Source organism: Crocodylus porosus, unplaced genomic scaffold (assembly GCF_001723895.1).
Source record: "Crocodylus porosus isolate Cpor-Errol unplaced genomic scaffold, CroPor_comp1, whole genome shotgun sequence".
Taxonomy (NCBI): domain Eukaryota; kingdom Metazoa; phylum Chordata; order Crocodylia; family Crocodylidae; genus Crocodylus; species Crocodylus porosus.
The window spans coordinates 11605892-11617892 of record NW_017728925.1 but is presented as its reverse complement, the minus strand read 5'-3'; the positions used below and the strand labels follow the sequence as shown (position 1 = coordinate 11617892).

Below are 12001 nucleotides of genomic sequence, written 5' to 3'. Positions count from 1 at the left end.
GGCGGCAGAAAAAGTTAGCACAGCCCTGACAGGCAGCCTGGCTCATGTCAAATCACACTTAAATTAAGAGAGGTACCAAAGAACCAGCGTGAGATAAGCGTATGCCGTTTGCATGTTCACCGCAGTTGAATCAGAGGGACTAGACTTCTTGGCCCTGTTCGCCAAGGGAAGGCATAAACAGACAGCGATCAAACACCTTGTCTGGAGTCCGTGCTTCCATGCTGGGTTATCCCAGGCACCTTCCCCATGTTGAGTGTGCCAGCTAGTAGCAGTACTTGGGATGCAACCATTAAACTGATCAAGAACAGCTCACCCCAAATTTGCCCAAGTGGGTTAAGGAGAGCCCTAAGCTCCATACCACGATCAGTGCAGCCAGTCCACAACACCACCCCACACCAAGCGCCTTGCATTCAGAAGTTACCCAAGAGACATTTGGAGGGATAACCAGCTGTTGTTGGGATCAAGCTGTTTCAGGCACCCTGAAGTACAAGGAAGGATTGCACATATGTATGGCGTGGGCTGGGATGCCTGCACGGGCGGGTCTTTCAAAACACCGTGCTGCTGTGCAGATGCTCTGAACTGCTGCAAAACAAGCTGGTCCATCAACCACTTCTCACCACAGTGTCCCTGAAAATGCTGCAAACCGGGGCACCGGCTGACACCCTGGCCACTATAACAATTCAATTTAGGCTCAGCACATCTAAATTTCCATGAGAAGAGAGTCCAGCCATCTGCGCAAAAGGCCCTGAAGTTGGTACTCTCCCTAGCAGACCCTTATGGCTAAAGCAAAGCACCTGCAGAAGCGTGCAGGGGGCTGACTAACAGGCAGGAGAGGAAGCAAGTTAGTTAGAAATACAGGAGAAAAAGTCAGGCATAACGAAAACACAAACGCTACACAAAAGCCACTGCATGCACTGGACTGGTGAATGGGAATGGGACACAGGCAAAAATAATAGGAGAGTGTTTTTTCTGGCCATCTAGCTGCCCCCTCTCTCCATGGACATCCCTGGGTGCTTCCCTGCATTGCAACGCAGGCTGAAGAGAGCTTTGAAGTGGCAGGGGTTGGGGGCAGGGTGAGCACAATAGGCTGAAAGCGTGAAGTGGGTGGAGGGAACAGGGCAGCAGTGTCCTGTCCAGGGGCATAAAAAGCGGGTTAAAAGACTTGACCAAAGCTACAAGTCAGGACCTTTCTTTGCAGAGGTCAGGGTTGCCTCGACTGTCCACCTGCTAATGCCAACAAAGGACCTCCTTCAATGCCTTTTCTTCTAGGAGAATTACAGTCCACAGCAGGCTGAAAGGACACGCCGCTAAATGCATTTCACGGCAAAATGTTTTACTCGGCCAGTTCATTTGTTTAAGATGGGGGAAGTAATTAAAATCTAAATACATGTGTAGGGTTGGGGGGTCTGCTCCTCCTCCCACAAGGGGAGGGTGGGGGGAGCTGGTGAAAAGGGGACATTTGAGAATTTGTTCATCAGAGGTTTGCTCTGAAGAGCGATTCATCCGACGCCTTGACAATGCTAATGAGATTGTGCAAACCAGGCAGCAGCACTTGCCGTAGAACAGGCTGGGGAAGAAATGGTCAGAATGTGGTTTGAAATAAAACTTGAAGTGTGAAAACAAGAAGTTGTAGGAGATGGGTATTTACCTAGTTTCTTATAATAATCCTCCCATGCCTTGGTGAGCTCCACCTGGCCTGACTGGGTACCATTGTGATCTGCAGCAGGAGAAGAAAGCAGTGAAGTCTGCTTAAAGCACAGCATTATCTTGTCTGTCCTCTCTCTTTACCAAGACTGCCTTCAGAGTGGGCCTGGCTACGAACAGGAACAGGGAGGATTCTAAGTGGATAAGGAACCGAACAGCCAACATTCCCATCAGGTTTAACACCAGGACTCAAGACACCTGAGCCAGCGCAAGGCTGGGGCAGGGAGGCACTGATCCCAGCTGGGGAGGAGCATGTCCAGGGCATGGGGAGGGGGGGGGGTAGTGGCATGGGTGCATGCTCCTGGGGTCTCAGGATGCACAGCAGAGGGGAGAATGCTTTTTCCACTTGTCAAGTTGGGGGTTGCCACTGTGATTACCTGGACACAGGCCCCAGATTTAAAACATCAACAGCTGTTGACAGCATATTCACCAAAAGTCCCTTTGCTTATACCATCCACTCGTGGCCCAAATCTTCTTGACCTTTAGGACACCAAGATGACAGATCAGCTTTGCAAACTTTTGCTGGATGAAGGGTGAGATATGTACATGGAAATGTTCACTCCCTCTCTGAAGCCTGCTAAGTAACTGCTCTTGGAAAGAGGATTGGTGGGTATGCTTCTCCTCGTCTGGGAATGTCTACCTTTGGTTCTTGCAAAGAGGGTCAAGTAGAGGGAGGGTTCTGGTTTTTCCAAGATTTGTATATGCACCTCAAGAAAAACAGCAGGGCAAGTCTGATCAAGTGTAATAGCGCATACACAAAACACCTCTCTCCACAAAGCTAAGCACAGCAGCCTCCTCATCCCTGGATGTGCGAGTCAAACCACTAATTCTACACTTCCCAGCTGCATTTTTATTTTAGTTGCAACAGGTTTATAGAGCTATATTCTGTACCAACTGCTTTCTCTGAGCAGCAAAAAAGCATATTCTGGATACAATATTTGACCTTTCAGTCAAAAACTTCAGTTGAACACTCTAAACCCCAGGACAACCTGCCCTCCTGGAGTGGAAACATACCGAAAAAAATGGCAAGTAGCATTTTCCTGGTATTACAAAGACAATGTGAAAACACAAGCAATTTAGAAGTATGCTATTATGCTACCTTGTGAATAAGCCCATTTGAATGCTCAGGGTGTTTTACTACTTTAATGCTACTCACACTATTATCTACTACAAACGTTTATAGTACAGTGGAAAAAGCTATGTTTCTTAGACCAAGTTCTTTGGGGGCAGACGTTGTCTTGGAAGCACCTGTAAAAAGCTTGGTGCAACAGTTCCTCCCTCTCACAAAGAGAAATGGGTCACTGATTTATATCACTGTGCAGTACTCCAGGTAGGGTATATATCTGAAGTGACACACTAGAAAGATTGGTGGGAAACCGCATGTTCCCAAGCAGTGTACAGCTTTCAGACTGTTATTTCCAAGACATACTTAACATTTAAAAACCCGCTTCTTCCAAAAAACCTGAAGTTTCAAAAAGCGTAAGTTATTCAAGGATCCAATTAAAAAAAAGTTTTCTTAATGCAAGAAATATGTACAACTCTGTCCCCTACCACCCCAACAGAGAAGAAAAGCATTTTGCCAAGTTTCTTCCAAATCATTTTTTGCTTGAAGACAGAGGTACAGCTTCAAGTGGCAGGATTACTTCTTCCAGACACCTACAAGAAGGTCTTCAGAAACTTCAAGGGAAACTGTGTCTTCGGCATAGCAAGACTCTATCATGATAGAAACACTGACTTTTGGATTCCTGGGGACCTGAAGTCTCTGGTGCGTGGGTGTTCTGGTTTAACTCCTGTTATACATATCAGAGTGACCAACAGCAGGATGACACTTCTGGAACCAACCAAATTAAGGCAGATTTGTTCTTTCATCTGGGCAATTACCATCCGCTAACTCCCTGTAGCATTCCCCATTCTGATTCACTTCATTCTCCTTAATAGAAGGATTTTAGCAAGGGTCTGAACAATAGAAAGTGACAGTCAGAACCGTCTGACTCAAGAGCATGGGCAGTCTGGGAAGCATGAGGAGTTGTTGCAGATCTGCTTTCCTACAATGCAGTGAGGAAACACACACTCATATGTGTCCAAGCTCAGAGCCAAAGAGGAACCTGGAGAAGTTTGTGAGATTTAGTTTCCATTCTGTGACCTTGATTTCCTGTTTAACCCTTAGGGAAGAGACAGAACTCCTGGTGCTTAATACTTTGGGTGCCAGTCAGTTTTTATAACCTTTCAGTGGTTTAACTAGGGGATCCTCTTCTACTCTGCAGGTCTGGCCTGGCAAATGAGACAGATTCTACCTCTTCTCTTCCACCTCCCCAACCCACCCCTTGCTCCCTTTCCTCCCAAACTTTGCCCGTTTGGGAAACAGGCAACGAGGACAGTTCATAATAGGAGGGCAGGCAAGCAGCAAAAAGTACCAGAGTGTCTTGCTTTGGGCTGAGTGGTGTTGGCCAGTGTTCATCTGGGGAAGAGAGATGGCGGAACAGCCCAGAGAGCTGGGAGGTCTTGTTAGATGGGAGCAGGGAGGGAGGCCAAGCTATTACACAGAACACAGGCTGCAAGGAAGCCTTAAAACAAGCAGCTAACAGCAAAGAATGGGTTAAAGCCAGTTCCCAGCGTGCCTTCAGATGAAAAAGCACATATCAAGAGCACTGACCCTTGGCCTCAGTATGGGCAAGCATGTCCTTAAGCCATGTAACTTCTGCTGTCTTCCACACAAGGCGGTTTGATAGGGCCACTTGGCTACTGCAGGCACACGGGGTGAGGATGACAGAGGTGGACACTAACCTTGCGGAGATAAGAACGCCAAGTACTTACTTGGGACTTGCTGTCCAGGCTGCTGCCACGTGTGGTAAGTGCTGCCCCAACCCTGCGCCATGAATGCCTGAGGACCACTGCAGATGACAATGCCACACATTGAAGCACACAACAGCCTGTTGGGTGTTTTTGTCTTAAGAAACTGTATGCATAAAACCAGCAACAGCACGAAAACTGAGTTGTCAGTGACTGCTGAGACAACAGAGTAATGCAAGCATTGCAGAAACTCTCAACCAATCCACAGCAGAAGGAATAATGAAGGCCTTGTGTAAGGTCCTAGCAGTAAAATTAGAAATAAGGGCACCACCAAGCACCTAGGCTTGAGGCCAGCAACCTCTCTGTTGAGGATAACTGGGAATGGATGTTTATGGAAGTGGAATATATTTTTGCCAGAAACTGGCAACTCCAGTTGAGGACCTTCCACCACTTGGCTTTCAAGCTTCAGCTCATGCTCACCCTTGGATTCTGATTCTTCTACAACACACTTCTTCTGACTCGATGCCAGCCTAACCCCCATTCTACGGCTGCCCACACTCATGCTTCCCATGTCACTGGGCCAGGGGCTCACATTTCTCAAAAAAATTCAAAAGGAAACTTACTTTTGATGAGGTGTAGCAGGTGCTTGGCTGAAAGGACTTTGACCAAAGCCTCCAGGTCCACCCATGCTGTTACCCTGTCACAGAATCCACAAACATTTAGTGCCGATCCCCTCCTTCCTAAAGCCAGCCGTGCTCGGAACTCATGTTACCAATCAGAAGAACAACCATGGAGCACGAGGCACTATCCCCAGTGCCAGGAGTTCAAGCACCTATTTTCAAAGGCTAAAAGGGTCAGAAGTAGCTCTTAACTCTGGAGCCCAAAGTCCCATTTTCAAAACTGACTTCAAAGCACTTAGAAGCCTAGGTAGCACTAAATGCAAACAAGACTTTGGCACTTTTGAAAAGTCTACCCTCAAATCAATAATGCTTGGGTAATGAGCTTCCTCCTATTCAAGTCATTCACTTGGGTTCACTATTTTCCCCATCTCCTTTTACCCAGGTCTCATCTCTGACTTGGCTCATCCACTGCCTGCTGTTAACCTGCAACACCCACAAATTTAAAATCTCAAGTAAAAGAAACACCCCATCATGAGACACCGCTAAGAATAGATTTGGCTTGCTGAAGCAGGTCTCAAATGTCTAGCTTCTAGGGGAAACGTTCCAGGACTACAAAGTCCACATTAAACCAGAACTACTGGAAAGCTACATTTAAGTTTCAGGTTGGCCACTTACAGGGAAGTGGTGGTGAAGCTGGGCTGACACGAGCCCAGTACAAAATATACAGGTTCAAACCCAGATCTACTGGAATCTTTACTGGTGAAAATACTACTTCCAAAAAGAAGTAAAGACAAACCCAGCAAAGAAGCAATGTCACATGAAACTTACACCAACTTTCTCATCTATGAGATGCCGAGCAAGTTCGATCTGTTGAGGGACTCCTCTGATAGTGAATATTCGTACCCCAGGGTCAGTGTTGGGAGGTGGGTTTCTCTGAAGCTCCACATGGGCTCCTGACTGCTGGTTTATGCTCTTGATGTTCTCCCCCCCTGCAGAAAGGAAGTCAAGGTGTCAGGTAAAACTTGCAGCATTTTATTATTTAAAGGACAAAGAGAGGTGACTAATAGTGTAGCTGTAGAACCACAGAGGCAGCTTTTCCCTGACCTAAGGATGGAAGGGAATATTGTAGTGAGCCTCATTACAACTCTTGGACTCGCACTCCTTTACTGTAAATCTGCACTGTAAGCCTTTACTGCTTCACAAGACTTCTTTGAACTTCACCAGGACCACCGGAGCTCTCTTTAGAAGGGCATACACCATCCTGTGGTGCAGGCACAGCTGAGCCGTTGACCAAATGCAGCATGGAGCATCAGCAAGCGTTTTGTGAAGAACTGACCAATAACAAGGAATCTGCCTATTAAAATGCCACCAACTTCAAGCCTTGGAAATGGCAGACATTACTGCTACTGAAATTATATATTCCTCAGGGGGGTAGGGAATGTTTGGGGCTCATTCTTCCAATGTGTCATGCTTTGTGCTTACTGCTGCCACAGGTTTACTGTAAGAAACGCACCTCTGGCATTCAAGAAAAACACCCAAGTTGGCTTAGGGTCAAGGACTGTTCAATGGTCACTCTCCTTAAGTCGCATGGCTCAACCACGCTCCCCCTGCAATATGACTGGCGAGCCACACTACAGAAACCATGCCAGGTTTCAATGTCCATCCCGCTTCTTCCCGGTTTGATGCTGTGAGCCTGTGGTGAATGTTTCAGAAGAGCAAGCTAGCTGTATCTGATAAGGAAGCACACACAAATGCTGTACAGCCGCAGCGCTCCCCCTGGATACACAATTCTGGTGGCGAGGGAGCAGTGGCAGCATTGTTCCCGGAGCTACGACAAGTAATGCTGCCACTGCTGTCACATTTCCAGACCCCAGGGAAGTCCTCCCTGCAGTCCAGATGACATGGTCCCACATGCCAGATCACCCTGTGTGCAGGATCCAGGCCAGTGCCACTCATCCAGCCCACAGGTCCAGAGAGGTTAAGCACCACTGCTGTAAAACAGATTGGAAAGGGGCCAATGAAAATTTGGTTTTGATTTTGTGGAAGACCTGTGAGGGTCTCAGTCTCTTAATGAAATTTGCCTAACAAAGGCTTCAAGCCCATGTTACAATGGTTCAATTCTCCTTTAGGAGTTTCACAGAACATACACATCAGCTCCACTCAGCTGGAGAGAGGATTCGGGAGGGGGGGCAATGAGGAGGTCTCGAGGCAAGTGTCACAGCTCTAACTCACAAGCGTGGATAAAGCCATGAGCTAAAATACACAAATTGGGAAGGAAAGGAAGCTAAGCATCAGTTAAGAGTAAAAAATGATTCCTGTATACATGAAAACAGCTTCCATGATTTTGCCAGTTTTCCTGAAACCAGCCCAGAACCGTATCATAATGGCACACACTTCAAACGGTGCACATCAAGTGCATTGCTTCACTTCGCTGCGACAGACTCATGACCTTTCACACATTCTAGACCCCCTTTTTGGGGGAGGAAAAATTGCCCCCAGGCATTTAACTCTTTCTACATGCATTTTAGAAGATTCAAGGCAAACTTAAGTTGCATCCTTTTGCAGACAGGACTGATTTTAACTGTGCAACCTCAAGGAAACTGAGAACATTGTGAGATCAGTTCTAAACAAGCAGTTTTGTCTTATTTAAATACTTTGTCGAGACATGGGTAAAGCAAACTGAAAAAAAAAATTAAGTCCCAGTTTAACAAGCTCAGTCCAAGGGATTCGGGGCTCTACCATGCAAAAGGTTATCATGAAGTTCAGGAAAGTTTCAGTCTCAAATTTTGACTAGTCAAAAAAGGGGGGAATCAAAACAACAAAACCCACCTATTGGTGATGGGCACTAATGTGAGCAGAGAAGCAAAGCCACCAGTAATCTCTCAGCCTTGCACTGTAAATCCTTCCTTTGAATGGAGTCTTACATAAGTTTCCCTGCTCAACCACAACTGCCTAGAATGTGTTTTATCTCAAATCATTGCCACAATTTGCATCGCAGACTGAGGAACACAAGTTAACAGGAGCAGGTGGGTTTAGAGTAGGGTAGTAGTTGTGGGTCTCTTTCCTACCCTTTCTTTCTTGTACCACTCAGCACAGAGTCAAGTTGAGCTGATCACTACATTAGTTCACAAAAGGCCGCCCGCTCATTCCTTTAAGTACGACCAGACCTTGGCTACCCGCCCTCCTCCCTTCCCGCCGCTCTCCCATACACACCAGCAGTTACTCCCTCCTACCCAAGAGATCCTCTTTGGGACATGCAAATCAGATGAAACAGCCAACACGCTGCTGCACGGTGCCGGAAGGAGTTCACCTTCCTTCGTAACGAGGTCACCCACTCGGCACATGGTGGCTATCTAGAGTGTATTCAGCAGCCTGCTCCATTCTTCCACCTGATGGGGGGCAGAAATGATCCAAGAGTGGCCCCCCAGCTGGATGTGAAATTGTAAAGCAATTAATCAAACCTGTTAAAAGGCAGAGCTGACAAGAGCCGGGCCGGCCACGTTATCTGTCAATATTGCTGTATTTATCATGGAAATCCAGCGGGGGCCCAGCAAGGCCGCAGTTTGTTTCCAAGCACCAGCACACAGAGAAAGCGCTTGACATTTGTATGGCTCTCCCCCTCCACCCTTTGCCGAGTCTTTCAGAGAAGAAAAGCTGCACCTACCCCCATCCCATCAAGGGGAAAAAAATACAAACAACTTCCAGGCAGTCGTAGCAGTTTGCTATTGCCCCAGAAAACATTCACCCTTCTTGGGAGGCTGACTGCTGATGCCCACAGGGAAAGGGCACTGAAGTCAGGCACCATATGCACTACAGATCTGATGTCTACGCCAAACAGACCTAGCTTCTTCCCTCTCTCCTCTCACCCCCTTGGAAGCAATGACAAGGAACAAAGAACACAGCAGCAATTACCTACATCTACTCTTCCTGACATGACACACTCATGCATTCATCAGGTGAGGCTCCTGTACAGGATGGACAGTCCAGCTGGCAAGGCACTAGGCTGGGACCTGGGAGACAAGGGTTTGAGTCCCTTAGATGCTCCGTGCTTCAGTTCCCCGGCTGTACAACAGGGATAGCAGCACTGCTCTCTCTCGCTGGGCACTTCAGGAGAAATAGGTGCTCAAATATTGGAGGTATAGGCCATTTAAGTACTTAAGGTAGTCATAATTCCACAGCCACCACCACAGTCCTCAACGTAAGAGGTTCAAACCCTGAAACAGACTGTTAGTACTATTATTATTTTAGAATTCTTTAGTTTCCTTTGATTTGTCCCCCTTATTGTTGAGTCCAACGTGAGCAAGTCTTACTTTTCACTCTGGCCATCACTGAAGAGTCACCCCCCCCCTCCCCCCCGTCATGCTAGGAATGAGAAGCCTGTTAATCATACAGCTGTAAAATAAACTGAGTGTACAGGGATTGTTCTAGTGATCCCAGCTGGTGCTACTATATGGATACATCTGTATATCTGCTTCTATTATACACTGGCTTAAAGATTTCCAATGAAAAAAAAAGAAAGAAAAATTCCTGCTTTCACAGTCATATGGCACCTGCATTTCCCCAAATATTCCTTCACAGAGGCTACCGTATGAACCTCATTTCAACAACTTGCTTCAGTCATGTCATGAAGCAATTTGTGTGTGTGGGAGATCTCTTTTCTTGAACCAACTGTATAGTTGGGAGGGGCACAGACAAGTTTTTGGGTACCACTATACAACACCTGCCCAACGCTACTTGAAGTACATCGTGTGACTTATTCTCTTACTCTGATGCTGTAATACAATCTCCTTCTTAAGGACATTTTTCTCTAAAAACAATGCAGAGTCTGCTCTTCAGTGCTCAGTTTGTTAGTACAGGCAGCTCCTGGGGCTATAGCGACTGGACTCGTCCACAAGCCTAGCTCCAAGACTCCAGCGCACCACATGGCTAAGCCCCTCGTCCTTGGGGTTAAGTGTTTTAAAAACAGAGGCTCCCGATTAGGTCAACCATGGAAAAAGAATATTAACCTTTAAGGTAACATCCTCTTTTCCTGAGCACTGACACAAGGGTGGTGAAAGATCAACGCAAAAGCAGCAAGCAAGTGATGAGATGTCAAAGCTGACATTTTTCACACGCTAACCTGCGAAATCTGTGCCATCCCCTTGCCTGATCTAGACTCCTGCTAGACAAAGCTACAACCCCATGTTCATCTGACTTAATGTACACAATATACAGAATAAGAATCTAGGGTCCTCAGAGCACCGATGGTAAGCAAATGTTACACAATCTCAAGTGCTCAAAGTATTGGATAGCTATTAACCAATCACTCCTCGGTTTGATACGAGTGGGGAATTCCCATTTTACTTATGAGACAGCATCAGAACTTAGGACCTACCAACTCCGGGGGGGGGGCACAACATTTGCTACATTTGATCTCTGCCCCAATTACTTCTCAACAGATTGAGCAAAAAATATCTTTCACTTTTGCCAAACTATGGGAAAATACATCCTTTATGTGCGCTGAAGGAGATTTCAAACACATTTCTGAACAGACTTAGAGCAATATCCAAGTCTGAAACTGGCCACAGATATAAATCCTTAACGGTCTGTAGTGTATAGACCAGAGACTCTCAACCCTTTCAGGTTGAAGGCATCCCTCAGAAACTGCCAACTCCTAAGTTTTCACTCATTTTTTTGACCATGGAAAAAAGTAACACAGCAATTTTCCTATTGCAAAAACTCAGAAAGACCACAACAGGTCAGATTTTTTTTTAACACAAGGGATTCTTATTGGGAATGGCTGAGTTTATCTTGTGCATCATGTCTGCACACCTTACAGTGAAATCCTTGGGTGGCACCTTGCAGAATCCCTGAAAAGATCTTAAAGCACCCCAGGGGGTAGCGAGACTGGCTGAGAACCACCACCACAGACCATATTCAGGCCATCAGAGCAATGCCAGTAGCCTGCCATAATTCTGTAATTGCTGTCCCACAAGCATCAAAACAAAAATTTGAAAAGCAAGAGTGAGTCAAAAAACTCTTCATTACCACAAGCAGCAGCTTTGTTGAGCAGCAATTCTTTAACCTGCACATGCATATGTGATCCAATTTCCCTACTTGCAAGTGTGCCAAGGCTCACATTCCCACTGGCAGCAGCCATACATTGGTGAACATGCCTCTGAAGTGGCCCATGGAGTTTGAGCTGTGCAGCCCTGGAATAAGGCATTAGAAATAAAAATGCACCATATGAAGCGTTTTTCATTATAAGTTATTATGGATACTAGGTGACCTTGGCTAATGAGCCAAGCCACGGATTCAAATACCGGAAATAGCAAAGCCCTGCAGTCACACAACAAGTTTAAGGCTCTAGCAATCAGGACAGGTTGAGAGAAATTAACCCTCCAGTTTTAATTGCACCAGTACCTACCTTTGCCTATTACAAGGCCACATTTATCAGCTGGCACTGTGTAGGTTATTTCCTGCATCCCACCAGGGGTTCCAACACTCCAGTCTCCACGACCACGACCTCTTCCCCGGACTACAGCCAGATTTTGAAAGCCATCACGTTCCTTGAGAGAAAGAACATTGCCAGTGATTTTTCATGGCCAGAATACCATTTTATATAACAAGGCAAAGCAGTGTTAAACTGCAATAAGCAATACCACCAACTTAGGTAATGCTGGGGGCTTTGCTTCCAAAGTGATTTCGAAGAAATACAATCAGTATAGGTCGCCACTACCTAACTCTGCAGCTTTATTCCAGCAGGTGTAAAATGCATGCTTTTATAAAATATAAATAGCTTCCTGCAACAGACAGAAGCTCAGAGTCTTATTAGCTGGGCTCCAATATGGGTGGGGCCAGCTGCCTGGCTTCCCTTAGGCAAGCAGGATCTTGGCATGAATGCACAC

At 46.3% G+C, this 12001-nt stretch overlaps 1 protein-coding gene across 8 annotated transcripts in view; it reads right to left on the bottom strand.

Annotated features, from left to right (window-relative positions):
• Window positions 1-12001, bottom strand: part of FUBP3 (far upstream element binding protein 3) — a 47357-nt gene that overhangs the window by 4158 nt on the left and 31198 nt on the right. For 5 of the 8 annotated variants that reach the window (XM_019540797.1, XM_019540803.1, XM_019540800.1 and 2 more), the window contains 5 exons: window positions 11521-11662; window positions 5943-6103; window positions 5118-5191; window positions 4519-4595; window positions 1649-1717 (listed from right to left, as the gene is read on the bottom strand). In XM_019540797.1, the coding sequence (XP_019396342.1) occupies window positions 1649-1717; window positions 4519-4595; window positions 5118-5191; window positions 5943-6103; window positions 11521-11662 (523 nt within the window). The remainder of the gene's footprint in view (window positions 1-1648; window positions 1718-4518; window positions 4596-5117; window positions 5192-5942; window positions 6104-11520; window positions 11663-12001) is intronic. The other 3 variants (XM_019540802.1, XM_019540805.1, XM_019540804.1) reach the window with 1 other exon arrangement.